At 39.3% G+C, this 15,260-nt stretch overlaps 3 protein-coding genes across 5 annotated transcripts in view; 1 reads left to right on the top strand and 2 right to left on the bottom strand.

Moving 5' to 3' along the window:
* Positions 1 to 15,260, bottom strand: part of ccr9b (chemokine (C-C motif) receptor 9b) — a 101,131-nt gene that overhangs the window by 4,054 nt on the left and 81,817 nt on the right. The gene's annotated exons all lie outside the window — the stretch shown is intronic.
* lztfl1 (leucine zipper transcription factor-like 1) lies at positions 4,512 to 10,844 on the bottom strand. Its single transcript, XM_070853016.1, has 10 exons — positions 10,586 to 10,844; positions 10,124 to 10,248; positions 9,781 to 9,975; positions 7,496 to 7,553; positions 6,915 to 6,986; positions 6,749 to 6,814; positions 6,590 to 6,667; positions 6,127 to 6,303; positions 5,837 to 5,940; positions 4,512 to 5,536 (listed from the first exon to the last, which is right to left on the bottom strand). The coding sequence occupies exons 1-10, from the start codon at positions 10,586 to 10,588 to the stop codon at positions 5,518 to 5,520; spliced, it is 897 nt and encodes a 298-aa protein (XP_070709117.1). The 5' UTR covers positions 10,589 to 10,844; the 3' UTR covers positions 4,512 to 5,517.
* The window catches only part of LOC139220772 (dnaJ homolog subfamily C member 13), a 31,138-nt gene continuing 28,290 nt past the window's right edge, over positions 12,413 to 15,260 (top strand). For 2 of the 3 annotated variants that reach the window (XM_070852606.1, XM_070852605.1), the window contains exon 1: positions 12,413 to 12,439. In XM_070852606.1, the coding sequence (XP_070708707.1) occupies positions 12,414 to 12,439 (26 nt within the window). In that variant the 5' untranslated portion in view covers position 12,413. Of the gene's footprint in view, positions 12,440 to 13,907; positions 14,073 to 15,260 lie in introns of those variants that run through there. The other variant, XM_070852607.1, reaches the window with a different exon arrangement.

Raw genomic sequence — 15,260 nt, 5'->3', positions numbered from 1 at the left:
TTCATGTGGCGTGTTCTGAAAAACAAGAACTTTGTGTGAAGATAGGGAAATGGTCATTTCATTGGTATTGCTAAAAGTAAAGGGAAATGAATAAAATTACAAATAGTCACATAGCTGACCACACTGTTAGAAAACATGACAGAAGAAAGTCCCTGTCATAACAGCTGCTTGCACCAGAAGTTTAAAGAAAACTCATGTCATCATGTCATCATGCGACCAGCATTGACTCAGACACACCAAGTCTGAGTTTACAAAACGATGGTTTGAAATGTTTATTAGTTGTGGGATGTGCTTAAATCAGCTCTCTGGTTGTGTTTCCTGGTTTCGTGTGAACAGGTTCACAGTCTGCATTTTGTAACGTTTTCAGTCTTCACATATCGTAAATCTGCGATGCAGAGCACGCGGGCAATCGGCTCTTCGGATTTTTAGTAAAAGTCGGTTTCGTTTCTCAGTTTTGATCAAAGTGAGGAAGAGGAAAACGGCCATGTCATGATCAGATGAGTGTTTTCCTTCTGGGAACAAGCTGTTTAAGAAAGTGGCAGAGTGAGAGGTTTCACTCACACAGCATCACTAACCACCAAAGGTTTTTGAATTGACTGCATTGTTCTGATGCGACTGATTTGACATGGGCTTACAAAACACTGAGCAGAAAAGAGGACGAGTCAGTCTCCTGCTATTGAGAGTCACAATGGCAAGTTCACAAAACATTCAGAAATATGGCATAAAAAAGGCACTAAATCTGCATCAGATTGTCCATTTCTTACCTTTTACTGAAGGTCTTCGGCTGCTAACCCTCTACATGTATGTAATGTAACTTTAATTTTAAAACATATCATAATAGTAACAGAGCATCTTTGAAATACGATCAGTTCAGTCAATTTGAAGCGTCCTCTTTGCTGTTGAAAAATGTCTCTCTAACTGCTAAAGCTGTGAAAATGTTGGGGTTCACTTGTGAGAAAAGGGTGAGTAGTCATGAATTAGTCATCAGTATAAGATGCTGTATGCAGTGCAGTTTTAGGTACAGAACAGTAGTGCGTGATTACAAACGGGGAAAACCTTAGACTGACTAATCACTCTCTTACAGTCTCACTTAATTCATCCAATCAGTTTCACAAATAATAACCTTCGTGTGGCCAAATGATGCAGCTGCATGGACTCAACTGTTACAACTTACAGCTCGAGTCACTGGCCTGAAAATAAAAAAAAGGACATTTTCATCAAAATCATCAAGGATAATTGTGCATGAGCATAAAATAGGAAACGCAGCAGTAATGCACTGTTTTAATTTTGATCAAAAATTGGGTGTTGAGTGAGATGTTTTATTGAACAGGATTTGCATATGAACTGATGTCTTTGAGGGAAGAATATGACTGCTGACTCAAAACTGAAAAAAATGCAAGTAACACTCAAAATCTATGACACAAATGTTCACATTTAACAGTACTGGCCCTTAACACTAATGTTTTTCACCTACGCGATTGTGGTTCCCAGCTCAGCTTATTTTTTTATCATTCACACAGTTGTCAGTTGTCAGAACTGTTGTTGTTCGGGCCACCCGTTCTTGGGACACGTGAGCCTTGTCCAATGAAGGTACAGTCTCCCTGCATCGCTGACAACTGTGTGACTGATAAAAAATAATGGAGCTGGGAACCACAGTCGCGTGGGTGAAGATCATCCGACGTTGGTGTGCTACGGTTAAGTAAGGACATTGATCATGCTGATAATAACGACAACTCTCTTGTTGTATTATCATGTCACCACAAACAGAACTCACTCTGCAGTTCTTAATCATCAAAAGCATATACTTGCTGAGAGAAGACAGTTTCAGTGTTGCGTCATTTGCTGAACTCGTCATATACTGTTGAAGATACGCTATCTTGTGGAAAAATTATGAGATCAACAGATCAGAGCTAACACATTCTCAGAAGTGACTAAAACACTGGCAGACTCAGGTTATATAGTGATATCAGGGGCTCTGGGTAACTGAGATCTAACTCATAACATAACACAACATAACAGTTTACAGCCTTGATCACTGCCCCAAGACTGGCATGGGCCTCTTACTCCATCACAACCCACATGGATGAAGCCAAAACACTGATCAGGCTCTGATCAGGATATAGCTCTGAGGAGCCAAAGGGTGAGTCACAGACATGGAGGCAGAGACAAATGATCTGTGGGAAGAAGTACAGATATTACATTCATTTGTGCTTTATGGTTCATCCTTGAGCTTTCTTTTGAAATAGAGAGGTTCTGATGTACAATGCTGGGATATGAACTGGGCCAGTGAGGCCAGTGCCACTGGGACCTCGGACAAGTTGACAACACAAGCTGACCAATAGGCTGCTGGGCACCTATAGTGTGAACTAATCACTACTGCCCCCACACCCCTCAGCACTTATAATATGAGGGCCCCTAGACCAAATGGCATTTAAAGAGTGAGCTGACCGCTAGGGCCCCTTACAGTGCATGCTTAAAACCAAGCCTCTCAGAGAGAACAGTGTTTCTGTATCACTGAGCCACTGTTTGGCACACTACAATATTCTATGAGATGATACAACATTCACCAACAACTCAGTTCATTCTGCAGAACAGGACAAGACATATTATGGCAAGGTGTTCCTTATTTGACTTACCGTAACTAGCTATCGCTTTAGTTTGGCTCGCCATTTTCCCGGACATGTTTCCATACCATTAACAGGAATGACTTTGGTGATCCCCTGACTGGGCTGTAGCAGCAAAACCATTGAGTACACTTAACTGAGTAAGGGTGCATTTGATTGCTTATGAATTCAACGTTTCATTTGTCAAGAGAACAAAGTGTTACTTCCTCTTTCAATAGTTGCATGGTTTCCCTTTAAGTAAACAAGCAAACATATCATATGCTGTATAGTCTGTCTCTGTGTGGCCAGCAGTGTCTCGCATTGTGTGCGTTGTGTTTTGAAGAGGCCCTTTGGAGGCGAAAATCCTGATCATAACATGAACTCTTGCACAAATGAAATAAGACAGAAACATGTTAGTGTCTCTCTGTAACATCTGCTTTCTTTGTAAAGTTGTGTGAAACCAAAGAGGGCAGCAGGTCTTTGGTCACACAACTTGTATGACTTGGAAGGTTAAACCAACTGTTGTTCCTCTAATGATCCCACAGTCAGTGTTTTTAAACGTCATGCAGCATTCTGGACATCATCATAAATTCAGAAACCCCCTTGGAATTTGTGTTATTTCTCAAGTAGAAGTCTGTTTGATGATTTTGGAGAAAAGGCGAACAACAGAAGCTTTTGTCTCTCCAAAGAAACCGAGAAAACCCCTTTGATGCCTTGGCAGTGAGCAGGAAGCAATGTACTGTAAATCGGTACATTTCTCTGACATATTAACAGATGCCCCATATTGTGGGAAAGTACAGCTACTGTCGCAGTGCGAGAGATTGAGTTTGGTACTGAGAGACACAGTCACCACTTCCTGTGTTCCTGCTCGCTGTGATTTATTTCATGCACTGATACACAACTGTTTAGCATTTGCATCTGAAATTATCACCAGTTTTCCCATGTAAGCTTCTTTTCAGCTGCTACAAATAGAAAACAAATGTACAAAAGCAAGTGTGAAGTCACGCATAAGCACACAAATGCACCACAGTAGCCTAATCTTTCTATTCTAATCTTTATTTTTGGTGTAGGAATAAGAGATGAAATACTTTTTCATATATGGATCATGGATTTTGAAGAATCTTATATTATTTGCCTTGTACGTGTTCATTAGTGCCTCCCCCCCCACCCCCCCTCTTTTCCTGCACCAATAAGAAGACAGGTGCACCATGTAAACAGCACATGCACATCATGCAAAACCAGCACAAGTTTAAGTCAGGACAGACTGTGTGGCTTGAAGAGTTTCACTGAAAACAACAGGGGGTTGACGGTTGACTGACTGGTGACCATTTTGTTTCTCACTCTGCCACTATTTCGATCCACAATGCAAAAACAATGAGCTAATTTTATAGACAGTCTGTCTATAGAAGAAAGAACAAATAAAGATAGGATCATAATAGCCCTGATTACAGTGAAAATGTGTGCAGCCTTATCTGATAACCCAGGCCTTGTCTGTTTTGTGTATACAGTACACAGTAAAGCAGACAGTAAATGAATTGAGGCCACATTTAGCCACGTAGACATTCTCATGTCACTTCAGTTGGTTTATAGACAGCCACGTATAGTCTATCAATCTTCACATTACTGCAGTGTGGCGCCCCCTTGTTGAACAAGTCATTTCCAGGCACAGTGTTTTAATTCTATGATAATTAATTCATATATCCTTTTAATTCTTCCATCCTCTTGTTGTTTATCAGCATCACCAGTAAGCAGTGGGCCTTCTTCAATTTTCAGTGCATTCACTTGATGTTTAGATGATTAAAAATATCCTCAAAGTAAAAAAAATAAAAACATGATGACCACCTACAATGATCTAACGCAGTAAAAATGACCACCTATTTATTTGGTAACAGCTTTTATTACCCCATACTTTGCACAATACAAACAAACGCACATCTAGTGAAATATTGGATTGATGTATCATACTCTACAAGAGCATTACTTCATGAACATCATGTATATATTGATTTTTTTTTCTTTTACACTCAATCACCCACAGCAATGCGAAAAAGTACACAGTTAAAGATTTCAGACAAAAATATTCTATGTCCTTTGTGTAGGGAAGTAGGGAAGTCATTCTATATCATTATCCATGTCATTCACTTATGCAAGAGCAGAAAAAATAAATGCTTGAAATCCGGTATATTTCCGATGATCAGACTTTCACAGAACGTCAGATCATCGGAAATATTTTTGCGTGAAAAGCTATTTAGTGTTCAGGTAACAAATTAAAGCAGGAGTGACCTTAAGGGGTCAGTAACCATTACTCTGAAACTTGACTTTTAATCCAAAAATGGCTTGGAAATCTGGTTTTAACTTGATAAAGTTTGACATTTGACTATAAAAAGGGTTGCTAAAAGAAAGACTGCTCAGTAAAATATCAATAATCAATAAGCCAGTGCTAGAAAGCTAAATATTACCTACAACCATGTGATAGATAACACTGCAAAGCTTCAGGCAGACAGTACGAATCTGTCAAATTCAGCAAATGGACAAGGCCTCTTCAAACAGGGACATGATAGTAATTGCATAGAGCACTGAGGGAAGAATGCTAGCTACTGTAAGTGAGCTCCAAATTGAGACGTAGAAAAAAAACCCACAACTGAGGAAGGTTATCATTTGCCACTACCTCATTTGCGTGTTCTGTTGCGTGTACTGCCAACTTCCCTACTCTCAGTCTTTACTAAAAGCCAATAACTACCGAAGATACCAGATAAAGCATGAAAAAACAATTCCTCAAGGAAATGCTTTTTTACGGCCTCTCTTGTCTTACAACAGTGGAACTTGAACTGATGGTTTCTTGTCCAAACCACAGTCGTAAATCTTCCTGTCTTACCCTCTGGACACCTGTTAAACCAGCTGTCTTGGGCAGAACTCATTCATTGGGCTCATATCTGAAACAGAGCCAACAACAGCGTTACAAACCTGAAATTGGAACAATTCCTTAGTAAGAAAGCCAATTTCACAAGTAAAAAAAACAGAACAGAAAAAAAAGATTCAACTTGAAGGGCCATACTAGTGTTTTTGCTTGTATTACAACTCTGTGATACATGTTCAATAACATACAGTAGTTTTTTAGATTTCTGAATTACATTTTATGTGCCATTCAGGCAGCCATTCTTCTTTAAGAATGACACATTCTGGACTCACCTTATGATGAATGCATAGTTTTATCCTTACTGATGAATGCTCACCTCTGCAATCGTTTTCTAATTTCTTTGATCTGCTCATTCTTCTTGGTTAGGATCTCCTTCATGTTGCGGTAGGCCGCAGTTTGCTGGAACTTCTTGTCCAACTCCTGTTCACCATACACATACATGAACACATGAAAATAACTGCACAGAAGTTCAATGCACTAATACAGACTGTCCCAATCACTAAACACTAAGTGCAAGTTTATCAACCAGACACACATGACATTTGGTGAGTTTTAACTTGAGATGTTTTACACCGTCAGTTGCGGGTAAACACCACAGTGATGTACCTTCTCTGCCAAGGCCAGCTGCTCCTGTACTCGCAGAAGGTCATGTTTGGCAGAGATTAGGTTCTCCTGCAGATCCTTCTGGGAGACAGCACTGGCACTACGAGACCTTTCGTAGTCCTCCCTCAGAGCTGCCACTGTGTCCTCAAGACTGTTGATCTCCTGGGATTTAGCAGCCAGCTTGAAGGGAGAGTAATACAAATTCAGATGCAATTAATGGCAATCCCTCAAATTACATCTTTCCACTACAGAATCTATGCGCTACTCCTATATACAGTGACAGACAGAAGCAACACTGCGGTCAGCTGGATACTTACCATTTCAGGTCCAAGTCAGCAGATAAAACAGCAAATGTTCAGATGCGATTACATAAAGAGTTACAAAATGAAAGTAGTAAAATGAAAAGCAAACTCAAAATGTCACAATAGATGACGTTGCCACTGCCAAGCAACACTCCAAACAGTACCTGTTGTTCCCCTTGGATCTTCTGAAGGTCTTTCAGAGCTCTCTCTGCCTTGGTTTTCTCATCTAGTGCACTCATTGCCTTGAGAAATCATTCAGAGATGAGACTTAGCAACATAAGCTGTGTGTTTAGAAATTGCATGGCTAATTGTAATTTCTATACCTGGGATTCTAAAGTCCGCAGCCTGGTTTTCAGTTTATCATTTTCCTCCTGTAGTCTCGATATCTCCTGAAGAAATATTTAAGACAGGTGTGAAGGCGTGTATACATACAATAACGAGGGCACAACTTTCTACAGCTCATGGAATTTTTGCAATGTATTTCTTTACCTTGTTAAGGAGTTCAGACACTCCACCTTCATTCAGTGGGGCTAACTTGGGTTTGCTTGTTTCCTGATTTATCTGGGAACAAAGTAAATTTTTTACAACTGAAACAATCACAGACCAGTTCTTATTTCTCAGTCTAAACCATGTTAAATTTACAATGCAATTACTGACCATGAGATGTAACTGTAAAAACAAAACACTATTTTTATATCATATAGCCTAGTGTAGTTTGTCTTAGAAATGTGAAGTTAACTGCTTTCTACCTTTTGAGAAAGGTGTGAATAGCCAAACCCATGAAAGAACGGAGAACAGTATTACAAAGTTGATTTGTTTTTCTCTAACGTTCCATCGTAAAAACCACATGTCAACCTCAGTGATGTGTGACTACTAAAGCACACAGCTACGTGAGAAGGGCAGGCGGCCTGACATGTAAAACTGCTTAAAATGCACTTTAACACTGCACCGCTCTCTCGTTACTGAATTCCATGTGGGTATAAATATCCTTTGAACTCATGATTAATGACAACTACATTGACGGTGATGTTTGAAGGTGTACATGTGACAGAGCTGCACATTGCACTCACCTTATCAGCGGTTTTAAAGTCAGTCTTCTCAAATTCAGCCACTTGTTCTAACAGCTCCCTATAGGGGTAGAGAAGAGCAAAGAAATGGCAGTAGAGTAATGAAGAAAATGACATACACAGAAGGCAATACAAAAAAGCCTGAAATCTTATCAAATATTATCTACAAATTCTAAGAATAAATGAAACTTAGAATATATAGTATGGAAAATTAATGTCAGTATTTTTTTTCTGTACTATCTCCTCACATAACTGTCAGCTTGCCATCACAATGTAGATGTTTTTGTTTTTTTTACATGACAATAATCTACTATCTGGTGGTTGTGCAACTTTGGCATGGAAAACAAACACCCTTTTTGTATGGCAGTTTAGCTCTTATGCTACAAGACACATGCTTGTGGTGAACAGAACAGCTCTCTGAAAAGCTTAAATGTGGTTTTTAAAAAGCTGCTAAACACACGTAGACCGTGACACGGGGCGTATTCCTTTGCTTTAGACACCATATCAGTCACGTAGAGCCCTGTGGAAAAAAAAGCTTCTGAGCTTCCTTATCCACCCATTATGTGCACCTTACAAACAAAAAGGCCATTTTCAAAACATGCTCAGTGCTATAAGAAGGTGAAAGGTTACAGAGGTCAGAAGTTACCTTAAGGTCGCCTGAATATCACAGAGGTACTGAGGAGCTTTGCAATGATCATATTGGCTAACAGCATTTAACAACAGTCAGCTGCAGAAGTGTGAATGTTATGACCTTTAGCTTTAATACTGAACATCAGATCAGATAATGCGACAGCAGGGAACATGGAAAAGCTGGAAAAGGCTTACTTCCTCACAAAAAGAGGAACAGAATGACGATGTTTTGGGCTTTGACATTCAAAGCTTTAATGCATCCTTTACGTTTAAAATGCCAAGAGTGCAAAGTCAACAGGTCAAATGTGATTTAGCTTTCATCAACGGTATCACATGAACATGCCCGCATTCCTCTACATTCAGACTTGAATATGAATAATAATATGAATATATGAATATAACACTCTTCGGCAGTGAGAACGGACTTTTAGGTAAATCTACTTCTATACAGACTTCACACATGACACCTAATGCAAGCACGACTTTGTACAACTTCAAAGTTTCAAAAGTATGCACTCATAAAACATGAGCTGCTCATAACGCAGTCAAAATTTGAATATTAACTTCAGGACTTTATTAAATACAACATTAGTACATTTTAAAAATACTGTAAATGAGTAACAATTAGTAAAAATTGGAATTTAATTTTGCTAAGTATAAACATCAAAGCTTTGAGACATCACTAAGTGGAATTTTTGAGAAGCTAAAAGAAACCAAAATTTCATTTGAAAAGTTACCTAAAAGACTTCTTTCTACAAATGATTCCTTATTTCCCAAGATAACACATAGGCCTCCCTATCAGCAGTTTTCATTAAGAACAATTATCTTCTGATGGTAGAAAAAAACCTAAAAATGGGCTGACACATTGCTGCCATGTTCTTTAAATTGAGCTTTTTAATGCTTAAAGATTTGATGCTTCCACGGCTCTACTCACCTATATTGTGTTAAGCTGGCAGCAGAAGTCTCATAGTATGTTTTTTTGTAATTCAAGTGAAACTGACCCTAAAGTGTTGTGAATATGTGGCAGAAGTTGTGGTTTTCAGGCTAACTGAGCAGCACTGCGCAAAGGAAACCATTGTAATGGGGGGGGGATTGGATTCACAAAAAACATGTAAGCATGTGGCTTGACAGTGACCTTTTTTCTTGCACATATGTAACATGCAAGCTATCTAACGCTAAACAGTACTGAGGAGGAAGTGGTATAAAGTGGAGGAGTTTTTCTCATGAACGTGAAGGTGTGCTGTGTGTTCAGAGGTCTGGCTCACTTCTTACCTTGGTGTGGCACTCTGATTGACCTTGAACTGTCACATCATTTTAAATCATTTAAATCTGAAAATGTGTTACAGCTAATTTAATGTGAATTATTGTAATTGTACAAGAGATGCAGATTTTTATGCATGTAAGACCATATCTTGTGCAAAAAGATAAAAATGTAACACTGAATAGAATATATATATATATACACAATATGCACACTAAATAAAAAATATTATCTTTCAAGACTGGTGGCACTGTACAGTGTATTCTGTAATATCTGAATATTTTGCACTAATGTGGGAGCAACCTGACTAAGTCACCTTTCGTCAAATGAGTCTTTTTTTTTTGTCTATTCATTGAATCATTAACAGGAAGTCTAAATTTCTTTCCTCGCTGCTCACCTGTTCTCCAGCTCTGAGATATCACTCTGCAGTCGAAGGTAAAACTTCTCAGCCTGGGAGAAGAGTTGTCTGAGCAGCAGCACATTGGTGTGGGCTGTGTTGATGAGCTCCATCTCCACCTCCCCACGCACCACCGCCTGGAGCCCGTCCAGCATCTCCCGCACTTCGTCCACTGTGAAGGTTTCCTCCACCAGCCTTCAGAGAGAAACGCACACACATGCACATATTACAGACCCATCTGAACTAAAAAGCTCTTAATTGTTGTGCTATAATGTTTTCCTTCTACAGAATATGAGTCTTAAGTTGAATTTATATACAAACAATGATACCAAAAACTAGTCACCTGCTATCTTTGAGTTCTTCAAAGCATGAGTCAATAGTCTTTAGTCTCAGGACCCTCTTTGAACGTGCAAATCGCATGTAATTGATGATTTCATTCTGATGGTGTTCATTAAACCCAAATTCAGCCTACATGGAGACAAGAAGAGAGAGACTGGTGAAAACATGAAGTATGGATAGAGAGACAGAGAGACAGAGAGAGAGAGAGCGAGAGAGAGAGAGATTGTAATGGAAACCACAACTAGCTTATAAGCTAATTTGAAAGGGATTTTCCCTTGCTAATATGTGACAAGGCCTATTCACATGAGACTGCACATACAACGTGCTATCTATGGTGATGCTTGCTAACTGTCTTTATACAGATAAATACAATGAAAAAACGGAGCGAGACGTTTAGCACGCTGACTTCTAAAAGCAAACAGGTGGCCTGGCTATCCAAAAGCGGCAAGTGATAGCAGCTACTTACCATGGTGGCTGCGGAGCTAACGTTAATGTTACTGAGTTAGCTAGCTTGTAAAGGGAGCTGACCCAAGAGAAAAATGGTTGTTTCAGTCTCTAATTTAGGCCACGCGGCGACCTGACTAGAAGCTAAAGTCGCTAAAGCTGCTGGAGTCGATGTTTCTAGTGAAGTCTAGTGAAAGCTAAACTCGGTCTATACGCTAAACGGAGGTTATATCATAGCTATAAGATTATCTGACAGATTGGCTAGCCTAGCTACCCAGCTAGTGTTTGCCTTGAGAATGCCTTGGTAACAGAGAATAGCGTCATCACCTTGGTTACTAGAGGTGCGTTCAACGGCGCTACGTACAAAACGAAAGAAAATGTTACACAATGTGATCAAATGACTGATGAAATATAAGATGTGTTAGTGCAACAATAGTGTATAATAATTGTATAATAGCCCAATTGCATATACACGAATGCAAATATTTAATTGTAATTTCAACCTTTAATATATGTATACAATGCAGATCTTTGTTTATCTATCTATCTATCTATCTATCTATCTATCTATCTATCTATCTATCGCTGTATCAAATTGTTCTTATTAATAACACCCATACTTGGTGATTCTAAGAGGTGTTATTCTTAAAAAGGTGCATTTTTACTTTTAGTCAGAGCATGCTGACCACCAGGACTCTTGGACTATTTTGCCTTTTATGTGAATGGAAATTATGGAGGATTTAAGTTACAAGATACATTACATTTAAGTAAGTACATTTAATTAAGTACACTACTTAGGTTCAGTTTTTACTATACTAAACATTTTACAGCAAAACATATGATCAATATTAGGAAATATAATGCTGCGTTGTAGACAAAGTAGTTAAAATGAGCTCCACCTCTATCAGCTGTGCCACTGAAATGCTACTTATATATAATAATAATCATCATCATCATAATAAACATAACTCTCTGAAAAAGACCATCCTACACAACAAGCACTTTTCCTCTCGTACTTTAAGTACATTTTGTTCTTAATATTTCTGTACTTTTACTTGAGTGAAATGTCTAATGAAAGGCATTTACTTGTAAAAGAGTATTTTTACGGAGCAAATTTGATTCTTTTACTCAAGTAAATAATCTGAGAACTTCTACCACCGCTGGACTGTATGTCATGGAGGAGGGCCTGTTTGTTAATTCATATTATCAAGCAGTGGGTGGCAGCCTTGAGCTGGAGATGTGAGAGGGTCTGAGAAGTAGTTGTAGACAGGTTAAGGTTTAATAGCTCCTCAGAAAAGCTTTAGACTGGGATTTATTCAGCTTGAGTCACATAAATCCATTAACAATATGTTTTGTAGTATTACTGTTTTTCTTCTGTTACTTGAAACACATTTCATTGTCAACCATGAAGCATCCATGTCTCTTTAATTTCCTAATGGCAGATAAGGCCTCCAGCAACACCCTGATAAATTACTCTATTGCAGTGTTTTCATTAGCAAATTTATAATACAATCACCCTGCTAGTAGTATTATTTTAATACATGTTTTAATTGATAAACTGATGGGACTCAACATGGCTGGTTAAACTCATGTGAGCCGAATAAAAACTTCATTTAGATTCTGTTGCAACTGTCTACTAATCATTTGTCACTGAAGTCAGAAGGACATCACTAAGTTAAGAAGGAAAAAAGCAGGAAACTTTTCTTTCCTCATGTCTCTCTAGCTGTAATTAAATTAGACTAACGGGCAGCGCATGGTTGGTCACCTAATCAGATGCCTCATAACGTGACCACTCTGTGCTGTCCCCACTCAAGATCCCAGTGCAACATCAGTCGGTCACAGAGGCCAAGATGTTTCCCCTTTACCTTCAATCGCGGTGAGTCTCTTATATTTTGACAGAGGGGTTTGACACCATGAGGTTAAAACAATACTCAAAGGGGTTGCAAGTCATAGTCATGCCAGTTTTTGTGAGAGTTGTTGTCAGACTCCCCTGTGTTGGTGCTGCTGATCTGCAGTGGTCAGTTAGACGATGGCGGTTGCTTCTCATCATTCACATGTATTTTAACTCTTGTAGCAGAACCAAAATCAGTGGGTACTGATGTCATACCTGCAGCTGCTCTACAAGCTACTTTAGCAAACTGTCAAAGAAACTGAATTGTAGAAGACTGTGGGCCATTACAACAGCAAAAGTCTGCAAAGAAAACAATTGAATGAGAGCACAAACACATCACAATAAAACACTGGGGGCTTATACAAGCAAGCAGTGGGCAAATGTATTCAAGGATTCAAGGATTCAAGGAACTTTATTGTCATACCAGCACACATTTACATGAGATGGTACGGAATTTTGGACTCAGGTCCTAAGCCACAAAGGTTGTAAGCCACAAATATACGTGTGGAAACACCGAGAAATACAATAATTTACATATAATTTACTTAAAGTTTTGTGTGTGTTAACTGAGCTGTCAGTTGTTCTCTACCTCAGTTTTTACAGTCATTTTGATGTATATTACTGTAAATGGTGGACCACAGGAAAATATTATTGCAAAAGGGAGGGTGTTTTATACGTTAATGAGTTTGATGACTTATAAATGACTCTTTTTGCAACTTTGATAGCACAAATGTATGTATATGCCTGCATATGAATGTGTGCATGTGTGGTTGGTTATTTTATGTCTCAGCTTTCATGTCGGTGTTTAACTTGACAAATGCTGTAGACTGGCTGAACTTGCTGCATTGGTGGAACAGTGTCCCTAGAGGGCACAATAATCCTTCTCCCCCCTCCAGGTGCAAAGTTTTACCTTGCAGGCCACTATTAACCTGGAAACACACAGAACAAATATGTATGGGTTTAATTACACTTTCTGTGTTTTTTAACCTCCTATACGTTCTTAAGAGGCAAAATATGCAGAGAAATGTAATGGTAGAAACAGAGAGAGGAGCAATTTAGTTTCCATTTCATTAGATCAATACATAAAGTTACATAATACATACATACATACATACATAATACATACATAAAGTATCTGTTTATTGTCAATATTAATCTATATTTGACTCTCAGGCGCATGGAATATATTTTCGATGTGATCTTTAAATCACATCTTTAGTTTCAAATTAGTCTAAATGGAAACTGTAAGTCTGTACTGTAAAACCGTCCGCAGTCGCTCCTCACAATAAACTGTTCCTAGGTCAGTTTGGGCTGTATGTATCAATACAGACGCTGAGGAGAATGTAGGGAAGCTGATCTCAGGTCAGGGATCCCGATAATTTCGTGTCTCGACAAACCAATCAGCTGACAGCCGCATGACAGGCAGGCCTCACGCATGCGCAGTCGCACACTTTTGGTATCAGGAATATGGCAGCGTCCTGAGCCCTGTTGGGGGGAATACGCCGTAACTGAGCACCTTCAGCATCAGAGTGGGAAAACTGAGAAGCACCGGCCGCACTCAGAGGAGGGTGGGGGGCTGAGGGACGGCTACGAATAACCACCGTTAGCGATTTTACAGGTAAACGCACCCGCGACCACCTGCCACTCTCTTCAAGCCATCTTCTCCATGTTTGCTTGACTGAACCCCGCTGCTAATGCGACTAGCTTGAGGCTAACCCAACATTAGCCTGCCACAGCCCATTTTCTGCATTTGCCAAGCAAACGGTGATAACAAAAGTGTCTGTGCTGTCTATTATTCCGGTTAGGTGGGGCAGCAGCGTCGGCATCGCAAACAAGCGATGCTGTCGTGCTTGTTTTTAGCCAGCTAGTTACCCTTTGTAGGCCCGCTGTAAAGAAGCAGAGTTTGGCTAGCTTCTTTAAAGCCAGGTAACGTTAATGCTGCCTGTCACGGATTTACTCCATAGATCAGGAGCCAGCGTACATCCTCAAGTGGATTTAAGTCTTTTTGTGTACTTCAGTCTTTATATGACCAGTCACGTGTATATAAAACACAATTTAAAAGAATTAGCATGACAATTATGTTTTGCAAGAAATCCTTACAGGAACCCATAAGATGAAGAAGAGTTCCCAACCTCAGAGTTCCTGTCTCTGGTGTGGAGATTGCTTCATGAAATTGGCAAATAATGGGAGGACATTGCAACATATAGTCAGTGCAGAAAAAAGCTTTCAAGAGGAAAACCACATCGCAGAACCTGATATACCTTTTATGTTTTGGCTTCTTGAAATATTTGATCTGATTCCAGCTGTATGTGGTTTAGTGCTTTCAGTGCTTTGCTTTGACCTGTCATACTTTTTTTTTTTTTGCACAGTATAGGTATGGTAATAGGTTTATGTTCAACAATCTTTTAACTGCAGATGTGAAAGCGCTATGTAATGATGTAACAGCACATGATAGTATGACCGTTGTACCCACGCTGATTCTGAAGCAGTCTTCCTATTCTTTATACATCTCATAAACTTGACTTTTCCCCCCAACAAGGTAGGAAAAACACTTCTGCCAAACAAATAGGCAGACCTGAAGAGCTGTTTGCACAGTGTTAAATGTTAATTGTCATGACACTTGTAACCTGTGGCTCCTGAACATTTGAAAGTCTGATCACTTGTTCGGATAGGCCCCATTCAGAGGTCTGATACTATCCTTTTTAAGAGGGCTATGTGGCTGAAGCATGACAGCTAAGTTGGCAACGATTAAATGCTGTGTTTGTTATAGTTTGAAAAAAAGTTGTGAGACCTGTCTGGAGCAAGT

Source organism: Pempheris klunzingeri, chromosome 21, assembly GCF_042242105.1.
Source record: "Pempheris klunzingeri isolate RE-2024b chromosome 21, fPemKlu1.hap1, whole genome shotgun sequence".
Classification (NCBI taxonomy): domain Eukaryota; kingdom Metazoa; phylum Chordata; class Actinopteri; order Acropomatiformes; family Pempheridae; genus Pempheris; species Pempheris klunzingeri.
This window is presented reverse-complemented; position numbering and strand designations above follow the sequence as displayed.

Coding starts and splice junctions, on each gene's coding strand:
- lztfl1 (XM_070853016.1), bottom strand. Junction 9,976..10,123: donor GAAGAACTCAAAGATAGCAG/GTGACTAGTTTT, acceptor TTCTCTCTGAAG/GCTGGTGGAGGAAACCTTCA. Junction 7,554..9,780: donor ATCTCAGAGCTGGAGAACAG/GTGAGCAGCGAG, acceptor CTACCCCTATAG/GGAGCTGTTAGAACAAGTGG.